This window comes from Eretmochelys imbricata, chromosome 1 (assembly GCF_965152235.1).
Source record: "Eretmochelys imbricata isolate rEreImb1 chromosome 1, rEreImb1.hap1, whole genome shotgun sequence".
Classification (NCBI taxonomy): Eukaryota; Metazoa; Chordata; order Testudines; family Cheloniidae; genus Eretmochelys; species Eretmochelys imbricata.
In genome coordinates this window covers 225402821-225415373 of record NC_135572.1, presented here as the reverse complement: position 1 = coordinate 225415373, position 12553 = coordinate 225402821, and the positions used below count along the sequence as shown (strand labels likewise).

Below are 12553 nucleotides of genomic sequence, written 5' to 3'. Positions count from 1 at the left end.
ATGTGCTGGTGTGAACATTCCGGCTCTGGCAGAATTTTAGCAAGTGGGAATGTAAGGGGACTGTTGGCCTCTTACTGAAACTTCGTGGGGTTTTTTGATTGGCCCTCTCCTGGTACCAAAACAAAGGGGAAGGGCCAATGAGAAATCAAGTTCCTGAGGCTGACAGTCCCCAGGGCCAATGGAGAGAGGCCAGTGCTTCAGAGCAGCCTGATTGACAGGGCAGGTAGGTCAAGGAGAGCATCAGGAGCCCAGGGCCCCATCCCCCCTGTGAGCTGGGAGCAGCAGCCAGAACCAGGGGGGCGGGAGAAGTAGGAGCCCCGAAGGCAGAGCTGGGCTGGAACCTGAGCAGCATCAGCCAGAACCAGCTGGGGAGCAGGTGCTGGAGCAGCTCAGCCCAGCCACGCGGACCTGAGACAGAGCTGAGTTACAGCCGGGAGCTGCAGGCCCGGAGCTGGGGAGCAGATGCCTGCTGTGCCCCGAGTCACCGGAGCCGGGTGCGCTGAGCGGTGGGGGAGAGCGAGGAGAGATCCCAGAGCAGAGAGCCCAGCGCAGGGAGCCATCGCCAGACAGGAGGGAGATCGTGACCCTGACGGCGGGGGCTGACACTGAGGAGAAGGGTCCTGTTCCCGACAGCTTGAGGGCGTGTGGCCACCACCAGAGCAGGTGCCTGACCCGTGGTATCAGCACAGGGCAGCCAGGGTCTGGGAAGGAAGTCTGGGAGGCGTGAGGAACAGACTGTGAACTTTCCTTATCTCCCAGAGATGCTGGTTGTGGTGTCCCCATGCCACAGAGCGGGGTGACGTGTTTTCCTTTAACCTTTCCCGTTTTCCCCTTATTATTTGACAATAGCTGTTTCATAAATTGTATTTGCTTTGAGCCATGGGCGGCGCCTTCCCTGCCGCTGCCGTTGACCCGCCACTGGACACCTGGGCCGCGCTGGCCCTGGCCCTTCCCCGAGATCCCCACCGCCTCCCCGCTGCTCGCCGCATCCCTCCTCCTTGGGACGGGGGAGTGAGGAGGGACATGGAGAGAAAGTGGCTGGTGGACTGAGGAGGCTCGGCTGGGCACTGGGACTGGAGGCTTGGCGGGGGGGGGGCCTTCAGGGGAGGGAAGAGCTGGCGCTCAAGGGGCCGGCAGCTCGGCTCGGCCCCACTGTGTGTGTGGGGGAGGGGGGGCTGCGGGGCTGGCGGCTCGGCCCAGCACGAGGGCCGGGCTGGCACTCGGGAAGGCTGGAGGCTTGGCCTGGTGCTCAGGGAGGCCAGTGGGTTGGGCGGGGGGCGGCGGCAGCGACAGCTCAGCCCAATGAGCTGGGGTGGGCAGGTTGGGGTGGGCAGGTTGGGGCTCCTCCCATCCTGGGGGCCCCTCAGGGCTTCTCCTTTTATGGTGTGTGTGTTTTTTCGGGGTTCTGGTGTGCGGGAGGCGGGGGAGGCCTTGGGCAGAAGGGGTGGGGCCTCCCCAAAGCCCATGCTTTGAACTATATGTAATGATCGGTGGGTCAGGGAAGTGTCTGATGTGAAGAGATTACTCTGGAGTGAGGACACCCTCGACCCTGTCCTAAGTGACCATGACAAGACAGGGGGTCAAGCCTCCCAGGAATCCCAGGCCCAGCCTCGTTAGGGTTACGAGGACTCTGCCACACAGGAGAGTGGAAGGAGAGTCCTTGAAGTCAGGCAGGCCTCTGGGTAAAGGGAGTTGGAGCAAGGACTCAGATGCTTTTGCTAGCCCCTTTAACCGGGGTAGTGTATAAGCCAGGAAAGTTTTTCACAGCCAGAGCATTCCCCCGCTTACACATGTACATCAGTTTCTCTCTCTCTGTGAGGCCTCTGAATTTAATTGGAAGTGTTCCATTTGCGAAGATCTTGAGCACTGCAATCCAGCCTAGGAAACTACACCTCCCATGATGCCTTGGGGAGAGAGAGAAAGAGAGAGAGAGAAAGAGAGAGAGCATTTGCCTTCCACTTTCAGGAAATGCAAAGAGAGCATGGGATGGGCTCCATTTTGGAGAGAAGCTGAGGTTGCTTGATGGAGCTCTGTTCACACCAGAAGCTGCCATTAGAAAGCCAGAAGCTGCTGCTGAAAGCCTGTTGGGGCTTCGATGAATTGTGCCACTTGGAAAGATGCCAGATTAGAATGATTCTGCCTCTTGTTGCCTTGGCTGGTCAGATTTAGGGGAGCAACAGAGTGCTGTCCTCAGCTTCAGGACCTTCAAGTGCACCCACGCCAGCATTTACAACTCTGAAATCCAGAGGTCTGGGGTGGGGTAAAGGGTGGCAGTGTAAACGCAAGTTGGATATGTTTCATTTACTGCTGTAAACTGTATTTGTTAATTGATTTATCGAACTCCCCCCTGCTGATTTACATTAGTTGGGACATTTAATTGAAGTCTGTTACAACATGTTTCCTTAAATCGTTAAGTAAAGCTGTGTTAACTCTAATCTAAGTGTAGATTGCGTGTATACTGTTTATAATTGGTATTTCTGAGTTAGACCCAATGCACAGATTAGCTCAGGTTTACTCCTGGAGGCTCCCAAGGCACGTCGTCGTGTATACAGGACCCAGCCAGGTGGAGGCACGGCCAACTTTAGTTTCCTTTTCAAATAAAAGGACTGCAGCGGAGGGGTAGATAGAGGATTCCCTCCTGTCCAACATCATCTTTGGGATACTTCTTTACTGTCAACGGCATCCAGTGCCCAGTCATACAGGCAAGTGTTGCCAGCTCCCGAATAACCCAGGGAGGAAAGTGAGGGGAAGAGGGGAAAGGAGGTTCACACAAGTAATGCAGTTTACATCTGCTCTACTTTTGCTTCTGCTTCTGCCAATGGGAGTGCAGGTGGGGTGGGGTCGCCTGGGCCCAGTGGCCAATGGCAGGACAGGGAGTAGATTTGAAGTGTTGCAGGGTGGGGTGGAGGCACAGGCAGGGAGCCCAGGCAGTGCTGGGTGAAGGCAGTACAGAGCAGGGGAGGAATAGCGCTGGGGCAGGATGCTCTCTGAAATTAACGAGAAAGTGTGGGTCAGCATGCTGGGTTCTCTAATCCAGTGTTTCTGTTCTCAGGAATAGAAACTGAAAGGGAGAAACACACCCCAGTAAAACAGGACACAGCCTGGGAGGCTGTACTGAAAGCCATGGCCACTGGCTGGAACAGAGGTAAAGATGCTGTGTGTGTGTGTAAATATATATATATATATATATATATATATATATGTGTGCTTGTGTGTCTATATCCATAAAGTATAAGTGACAGGTTTCAGAGTAGCAGCTGTGTTAGTCTGTATTCGCAAAAAGAAAAGCAGGACTTGTGGCACCTTAGAGACTAACCAATTTATTTGAGCATAAGCTTTCGTGAGCTACAGCTCACTTCATCCGATGAAGTACTCCTTTTCTTTTTAAAGTATAAGTGTGCATTTATATGTGTTAAAGCCTATATGACTTTCTGGGCATATATATGTATGTGCATCTGTACGGCTGTTGTGAATCTATGTATATAATATATAATAGATACCTCCAGTCTGTTTCTCTGTGTGAGTTTATTTATAACCAAACTATATTTTTAGTTACTAACTTTTTAATAAAGATAAAATAACTGACAATAAAATGATTTTCTTGCTTAAATACCAAAGAAGTGCTTCTTACAAAAACACAAGGTGAGAGAATACAGCAGAGCTGATGCAGTCTAGGTTGCAGATTACAAGAGGTACATGTACAAAGTTATAGAAATTTTTTTTTTGAAAAAAAAAAATAGTATATCCCATTGGATCCATCTTCCCTCAAAGAGCTCAGATTTTTGTGTGTGTCTCTATCTTTCTGTCTGTCTGTCTGGGCTTATCTATATTAGAAAACTTGCACCAGTGTAACTAAATAATGACAAGTTTCAGAGTAGCAGCCGTGTTAGTCTGTATCCGCAAAAAAACCAGGAGTACTTGTGGCACGTCAGAGACCTACACATTTATTTGAGCATAAGCTTTCGTAGCCCACGAAAGCTTATGCTTAAATAAATTTGTTATTCTAAGGTGCCACGAGTACTCCTGTTCTTTTTGTAACTAAATAGTTACACTAGTGCAATTTCTTTATAGGTATGTGCATGTGTTCTTTCTGGGCCTGATCCAAAGTCCATTGAAGTCAAGGGGAGTCTTTTAACCGATTTCAATGGGCTTTGAATCAGACCCTAGCTGAGTATGTGTCTGTGCATGTCTGGACATGTTTTGACGATGACTGCATACCCGAGTGTGGGCTCTCAGATTGAGTTGAAAATGGCAGACAAGAAAGTGCCGATGATGCAATTTTAAAGATACAGACTCTTTGTTACTACTAACTCCTGCTGCTGAGGAGGAAATGAGAAGTTTAGAAGTGTCCTGTGCAGTTTGCTCTCTGTGTTCCCATAGCATGTCAATCCTGTTTTGTCTCCTGAGATTCTCAATACAAATAACCAGAGATGGTTATTCTGTTCCAAAACAGAACCAACCTGAGCAAATTGACTGAGAAATCTCCATTTTAAAAACACTATTATTAATTTTAGTTTCAAACATATTACTGGCAGCATCCACATTTTAAAATAAAAGAAAAGTTTAAAAAAAGAAGAAAGGAAAGAACAGTTATTTGGGCATCGGTGGGATCTTACAGTTATAAGTCACAATTTGAGGGCCTGAGTCCCATTGATTTCAATGAACTTTGGACCATGTCCTAGATATTATTAATGTTGTTATTTTATTATTAATAATAATGATTTTTCATTGTTCCATAGCAAGTAATGGGCATTCTCCTTCCCTCCCTCATGGTTAAATTAATGGACATATTGGGGGCTAGAATGACCCCTTATCCACCTCCACTATCCTCAGGATACTTCACATTAGCAGGGAGTTGCTTTTCTCAGGAGTACTGATTAGGAATTGTCCATTGAGAAGGAACAATTGTAGGCCACATGGTCCCAGGGAGGATGCATTCGGAGGCCTCCCTTTTTCTCTCTTCCCCTATGTTTCTCTCTGTGCACCAGGTGACTCTATTCTCTTTCCCACAGATCCTGTATGCAGAGGCATCACACAGGGGTGAGAATGAAAGCACCATACCCACATCCTCCACAAGATTTACAGGCAAAGTGGGAGCTGGGAAGATTCAGATCTCACTCCCGTCTCATCAGTGTGACATCAGATTTAACTCTCCTTCTTCCCTACCTCTCTCTCTTTTCTTCCATCACTATCTCTAAGTCTCCCTCTATCCTTCTGTGAGTTCCCTTTCCATTTATCTGTGCCTCCTTCCCATCCCTCTCATTTTTAACTTGCTGTGACTGGCAAGCTCTTAGTGATACAGATGCAGACAGTGACTCCTTGGGATGTCTTTCAGGTGGAAGATACGGCAGAAGGCATTTGTGAAGAATTATGACCCAAGTGTCCTTTCAAGTGTGACTTACCTTCTCTATGAAATCAAGTGGAACTATTGCAGAAGGCGCTGGCAAAGATGGATCCGTTGTGCCGGCGGTGAGCATGCTGAAAAGTACTTCCTGAAAGATGTCTGTAAAAAGCTAAGATATGATCGTTTTGTCCACTGCTCCATCACCTGTTACATGTCCTGGAGTCCCTGTGGGGACTGCTGCAAGAAGATCATAGGTTTTCTGGAGAAAATGCCTAATTTGAGTCTAGCCATTTATGTAGCACGGCTCTACTGGCACAAAGAGGAAAACAATCGTCAGGGTCTGTGGAGCCTGATGAACATCGGCGTGTCCATCCAAGTCATGGATCTCTCAGGTAATGACTAAACCTCCCAGGTAATGACTCATGGGGTTACAGGATCTGGATGGTTCAGAGGGGATTAGGGATGGGACTGGGGGCATTTTGCCTCTAGGTCACTGGTTCCAATTCATCCTTGGTCAGTGACCAGCTGAAGTTGTATATGAGTTATGGAACCCCTCACTTCTGGGTCAACAATTCCAGTCTGTCCCCAAGTCTTGGGGGGATTGTGCAATGGGATGCAGAGCTTTGCCTCTTTAGGTCTGTAACGGAAAAACACTATCCGATAGCCATTTTGTGGCTTATGTGAAATGAGCTGGTGGTTGCAGGCAAATTCCTAGCAGGGCAGGTGACGATCACTAAAATCTCCATCCCTGCTGGCACTTATTGATCCCCTTGTCTCAGCACAGAGGTTGAGGCATGAATGAACCGTAAAGAGTGAAAGCCCCTTTTACTGCTAGAGATGGGAACTCAGAACTGAGGCAGTGCAAATTGGTGAGCCCGTGTGCATGGGTGAAGCTGGTTTGGCTGCCACTGTCTCTGATGTTCCATTCAGAGTATAAACAAAGAACACCAGCCTCCTTCAGGGTGCAGTCAGTCTGGCACATTTCCACATTGTCAGTTTCCCCTTAGAACATACCATTATATTTAAATGCAGGGGTATGTCTTTGAAGCCACCTTTAATCCAGCCCCAGTGTAAAATCGACTCACGCATAGATGCTGTGCTGTTGCTACTAATTATGAAGAATTAGATGTTATTTTACTTTTACTTTACATAAATGACCTGTCCCAGGTGAATAAGTCAGGGAAATATTGCAGGGCAGGTTCAATGAGGCCTCCCCTGGACAGAAAGATGGAAAAAGCCAGGAGAACATGAGTTCCAAATGCTAGTGTATCCTTGGCTTCCCTCAGCTGGTTCTTCCTAAGGGTGATGTGTCTCCATGGCAGAAGCCCAATGCATGGCCTTGCTCCCTTGAGCCTGACTGATCTCTGAGTGGGCTGAGTCCACTGATGTCTCCTTCAGCTCATAAGTGAATAGGTCCATTTTCCCAGATTATGATGACTGTTGGAGAACATTTGTCGATGATGAGGACAAGTATGAAGATGATTATTGGCCCAGGCACTTCGCTCCATGGATAATGCTATATTCTCTCGAACTCCAGTCCATCCTTCAGGTCAGTGGAACTTTAGGGAGGGGGAAAGTGCATCCAGAAATGATCCACAGTCGCATGCAGAACCCATTTTCTGACCTGGATATTTCCTTGACCTCCTTCGAAATCTCCTTGGTTCTGTGAGAGTTTTTCCTGCAGCTGAGCTATAACATACAGTGATTCCCAAATGAGGTCATGGGGATGCTAAAAGGACAGGAAAAGGTTCTTCACATCTTTTGTCGCATTTAAAAAACACCTCTGTGGTTTGCTTTATTGCAAAGCTGTATAAATGTAAAAAGTGTCCAGTCCTTTTAAGAGACAAACACCAGCAGGGTTTTCCTCAGCCAAAGTATAAAGCAAAGGTCTAGAGCAGGGTTTGGCAACCTTTCAGAAGTGGTGTGCCGAGTCTTCATTTATTCACTTTAATTTAAGGTTTCACGTGCCAGTAATACATTTTAACGTTTATTAGAAGGTCTCTCTCTATGTCTTTATATTATATAACTAAACTATTGTCGTATGTAAAGTAAACTAGGTTTTCAAAATGTTTAAGAAGCTTCATTTAAAATTAAATTAAAATGCTGATCTTACGCCACCGGCCCGCTCAGCCCGCTGCCAGCCTGGGGTTCCGTTCACCTAGGCCGGCAGCAGGCTGAGCAGGGCCTGCGGCCAGGACCCTGGCTGGCAAGGGGCCAGCAGTGGGCTGAGCGGAGCCAGCAGCCGGGACCCCAGACCGGCAGTGGGCTGAGCGTCTCAGCCCGCTGCCACTCAGCCCACTGCCGGTCTGGGGTTCCGTCCGCCGGCTCCTGACAGCCAGGGCCCCACTCAGCCCACTGCCGGTCTGGGATCCTGGCCCTGCCCACATAGAGTGGGTACCTACCTTCTTCCTGGTTCTAGCCCATTCTCTTCCTGTCTCTCTCTCTCTGCACTGAGCTGAGGGTGGGAGTGCACTGAGCACAGGGCTGGGGGTGAAGAAACAGGCTGGGGGTTGGGGTGTAGGGTCTGGCCAGGAGCTAGAATGAGGGAGGGGGCTCAGGGTTGGGGCAGGAGGTTTGGGTGTGGAGTGCTTACCTGGGCAGCTCCCATTTGGTGCGAGGGGTGCAGGTGGGAATGTGGGGTGGGGGTAAGGGGGTGCAGGAGCTCCTATTTGGTGCTCAGGGTGGGAGTGGGAATGTGGGGGGTGCAAGAGTCAAGACATCGGGTGTGAGGGGGCTGGGTATGTGAGGGGGGTGCAGGAGTCAGGGCATTGGGCGTGGGGGAGCTTGGTATGTGTGGGGGTACTGGAGTCAGGGCTGGGGTCATGGGGGGTGCAGGGGTCAGGGCAGGAGGCTGGGGTGTGTGGGAGGTGCAGGGGTCAGGGCAGAGGGCTGGGTGTGTGTGAGGGGGGTGCAGGGATCAGGACAGAGAGCTAAGGTGTGGGGGGGTGCAGGGATCAGGGCAGAGGGCTGGGTGTGTGTGAGGGGGGTGCAGGGCAGGGGCTGGGGGTTGTGTGTGGGGTGTAAGGGTCAGGACAGAGGGCTGGGGGTGTGGGCTGGGGTCGTCGGGGTGCTCCCAGCCCCCTGCCCAGAGTGGTTCAGGGCAGGGGGCTGGAGGGGATATGCCCTGATTCCACCCCCCTTCCCCAAGGCCCCGTCCCCACCTCTTCTCCGCCTCCTCCCCAGAGCAGCGAGCGCGCTGCAGCGCTGCTTCTCCCCCTTCCTCGCAAGGGCCATCAGCTGATTGGCGGCAGGGAGGGAGAGGAGGAGGGGCAGGAACGGAGCACACTGGGCGAAGAGGTGGGGGAGGGGGGAGCTTGCCTGCTTTGCAGCAGCAGCCGGCGGGGGGAGACGGGGGCGGAGAAGAGCGGGCCGGGGCGGGCAGGACTTTTAATGGCAAGCTGCTGCCTGCTGGGGTCCCGGCCTGGGTTCGGCAGCGGGCTGAGCGGGGCCGGTGGCTGGGACTCGGCAGACAGCAGCGTGCCATTAAAAATCGGCTTGTGTGCCGTCTTTGGCACGCGTGATTGCCAACCCCTGGTCTAGAGCATGGCTAGGCAAGTTCCAGAGAGGGAAACCCCCCAGTTCTTCTCTCAGATCCCGTCCTCAACCTAGAGACCTTTCTTCCTGACCCTCCCTTGCATACTCGACTTCCAGCTCTACACTGCACATCCTTCTCTCAGGGCCCATCGACACTAGCAAAACTGTTGTCAGGCCTCCCATCCCCCAACCAGAGCTGGTTAACCCCTTTCCTTGCCAATGTCTGGATGGGGTTTATATATTCCCTCCCAGTAACGGGGCCATTGAATGTTTCATTGAACTCCCCTAAAGTCTCCTCCATTTCCAAATCACCAGTGTCAGCAGTTGATATGTAATCCATAATCAGTGCATGATGGGTAGAGCTGGTCAAAGAATGGAATTTCTGTTCTGTGGGAAATAACAAGATTTCCTTTCATTCTACTTTGGAACAATCCTGAGGCCTTTTGAAATTTTTTTATAACCACTCCCAGGAGGTGAAAGCAAGCAAGCACACCCTCTGCAAAAAGACAACGGCCTGGTGACTAGAGCACACCTGTGGAAGACCTAGGTTCAAGTCCCCACTCAGCATTAGACAGAGTAGGGACTTGGACCTCAGTCCGCTATATCCCAGGTGAATGCCCAAACCACCAGACTATTGGCTATTCTGGGAAGGGCATCCTCTCTCTGTCTTTCCCTCTTTAAATGACATTCTGGCCTTGAGAAAACCTTCCTGGCAAAAGCTTCATCATAATTGATATATTTCTCCAACACATTTTGGTTTCGATGAATCTGCATGTTCTGATGAAAAATGTTTAGTTGGAAAACTCCCAACCAGTACTAATGACTCGCTGTGACCATTAAGCGTGCCATGGAACTCCTTTCAACTCACCCTGGTTCTGAATGAGATTTGAAGCATGGTGATTGCATTTACAGTGAGTTCCTGCCATGTCCATTAAATCCCAGAGTGAGTCTAGAGTGCAAATGTTAAACTGCCAACCTCCCGAAAAGAAATTAACTTCGGCTCCCATTTTTCTCACCAGGACATTCCCTCTTGCTTAACAATTTCATCAGGTAGGAACCAGCCTCCAGTTTTCAGCCTACATGTAAATAAGAAACAGAAAAGAGCACTCGCATCAGCCAATCCCTATTAGCCGCCAGTATCCTGGCCTGGGCAGCCAGCCAGTCTCTGGAAGCCGTGAGTGTCTTGAACCAGCCATCAGCTGCTAAGCAACAGAAACCAGTTGACAGGAAACATCACCCACATTAAACTCCAGAACTGGGGGAGGGGAAGAGGATGCAGCGAGGATGGGTGCAAGAGAGTGACTGTTTTGCGATCACAGCATGTTTTCTCAGTTGGTGGGTTGCTCTTGCATGAGCTGAAAGCCCATTAGAATGTTTAATCATTTCAATTTGATTTAGTTACTCGTAGCCATTTCGTTGCCATTGCTTCAGCTTGTAGCCTTTTGAAAAGTGAATCCTGTTTAAATGTGTAATACTGTACAGGTTTCAGAGCGATAGCCGTGTTAGTCTGTATCCGCAAAAAGAACGAGGAGTAAATTTGTTAGTCTCTAAAGTGCCACCAGTACTCCTCGTTCCTAATTCTGCACAGTGACTGGGTCGTGTTAGCACCTTTGTACGTGTTTATTCCATCACAGCTAACACAAGAGTATCTTGCTTATTCTGCAGCCGATGCTGTTTCACCAAGGGAACATAAAACTATAAGATTTGCTTTGTGTAAGCAGTTTATAAGGAACTAACTCGTTATGCAATAACATATAGAGAGAGCTTAGAGAGGATTTATTTTCTGCGGTTATTTCTTTGAATTATGTTTCTCTTGTAGATTTCTAGATATTACTTTGTGTCATTTGTCAACATAACATTTGAATAAAATATCTATAAGGAAGCACTGCCTTTGTTTGTTTGTTTTTTTACATTTTCAGAATGTAAATTATATGGTACTCCTTAACAATCTCTGGTCAGTGCTAACATAAGAATGGTCCAATGTATGGCATCACAGATTGTTCTAAGAGTTGATTAAGTGGTGAGGGCAGTTCTTTAAATTAATTGACATTCCAGAAATTGGCTTTACCAGTGTTTAAATTTTCCTCTAGGCTTTCCCGTGGTCCTCACACTCCATATATTGTGTTCCTTTGTGAGATCATGGAAGGCATCCTACAAATAAGAACTTCATATATATGCAGACATTAACATGTATTTACATAAAGAAGATATGGCAGTGTACAAGGACAGCAAATTGTTGCAGAGAATCTCCGCAGCTATTGTAATTGTAGCATCTCCCAGCAGACTGATGCTGGGGTTAGGGAGCTCCCAGTTATTCCATTCTTGGCCTCTCCCAGCGGAAGGTGATGTGGAGAAAAGAGCAGGAGACTCAGAGCAACTCTATTTCCTGCTCTTGCAGCTGCAGGTACTGTAGGGCCCAGTGTTTTGAAGTGGATTTGCCATGGAAGCTATGGCTGAAAAAACAAGCTACAAGTTTCAAGTGAAATTTTCCCCCTCTATATGTCTGTCTGTGTCTCTCTCCCCTCTCTGTCTCCTTTATCGTCCTCCCTCTCTTTTCAATCCCTACAATATCTCTGTCTCTCACTCAGTTACACAACCATGAGAATTTTGGGAGATTCCCACATCCCTAACGAGAGATCATCAAAACTCTACAGTGTCCTCTGTGTGCCTAAGTTACCTCCGCAGGAGTCCCTATATAGAACTCTGATATATTTCTCATTTCACCTCCCTTACATTCCAGATGACACACTGGGCAGATATGAGGCAGTTCCCTTTGATCCCTGAAGTTTTAGTGACCAGGAATAGAAACAGAAAGAATAACATTTAATAAAATCATCCCACAGTTCCAAAGCCTGGCAAGATAGTGAGAGGAACTCATGACAACGGTGTCTCTGTGTGTGTGTGAGAGAGAGAGAGAGAGAATCACTCCCTTGGGAGTCAGCTAAATTGAAAAGCATTTGTAGTGGCTTTTACTGACCAAGTGATGTTTAATTTTTAAGAGTTAATTTTCTAGTGCTAAATTTATCAGTGAACATGAATTAATATTCAGTGTGCCCATAACTGAGAATTTCCATACTGTTTCACATTTCAATATAATGCTATTTTATAGCTGTTTCTGTAAGTGGGGAATAACATGTATTAAATAGTAATGATATCTGAATTTTTTTCTGGTCATAACTAGGGCTGTCGATTAATCGCAGTTCACTCAAACAATTAACTCAAAAAATTAATTGCAATTAAAAAAATCAATCACGATTAATCGCAGTTTTAATTGCACTGTTAACCATAGAATACCTATTGAAACGTACTAAATATTTTGGCTGTTTTTCTACATTTTTATATACATTGTATTCTGTGTTGTAATTGAAATCAAAGTGTATATTATTTTTGATTACAAATATTTGCACTGTAAAAATGATAAACAGAAGAAATAGTATTTTTCAATTCACCTCATAAAAGTACTGTAGTGCAATCTCTTTGTCATGAAAGTGCAGAACGGGCATTTGCACGGCACTTTTGTAGCTGGCATTGCAAGGTATTTACGTGCCAGATATGCTAAACAATTGTATGGCCCTTCATGCTTTGGCCACCATTCCAGAGGACATGCCTCCGTGCTGATGACACTCGTTAAAAAAATAATGCCTTAATTAAATTTGTGACTGAACTCCTTGGCGG

General features: G+C 47.9%; 1 protein-coding gene across 1 annotated transcript; it reads left to right on the top strand.

Moving 5' to 3' along the window:
• The first annotated feature begins 2919 nt into the window (after window positions 1–2919).
• On the top strand, window positions 2920–10763 carry LOC144269147 (C->U-editing enzyme APOBEC-1-like). Its single transcript, XM_077824649.1, has 5 exons — window positions 2920–3145; window positions 5013–5040; window positions 5336–5736; window positions 6772–6893; window positions 9898–10763. Exons 1-5 carry the CDS (start codon window positions 3124–3126, stop codon window positions 10006–10008), a joined length of 684 nt encoding a protein of 227 aa, XP_077680775.1. The 5' UTR covers window positions 2920–3123; the 3' UTR covers window positions 10009–10763.
• The last annotated feature ends 1790 nt before the right edge of the window (window positions 10764–12553 follow it).

Bases quoted from the DNA above. Each gene is read 5' to 3' on its own strand.
- LOC144269147 (XM_077824649.1), top strand. From the start codon at position 3,124: ATGGCCACTGGCTGGAACAGAG. The intron at 3,146-5,012 runs GTAAAGATGCTG...TCTTTCCCACAG, and splicing joins GGCCACTGGCTGGAACAGAG to ATCCTGTATGCAGAGGCATC. The intron at 6,894-9,897 runs GTCAGTGGAACT...TTTTCTCACCAG, and splicing joins AACTCCAGTCCATCCTTCAG to GACATTCCCTCTTGCTTAAC.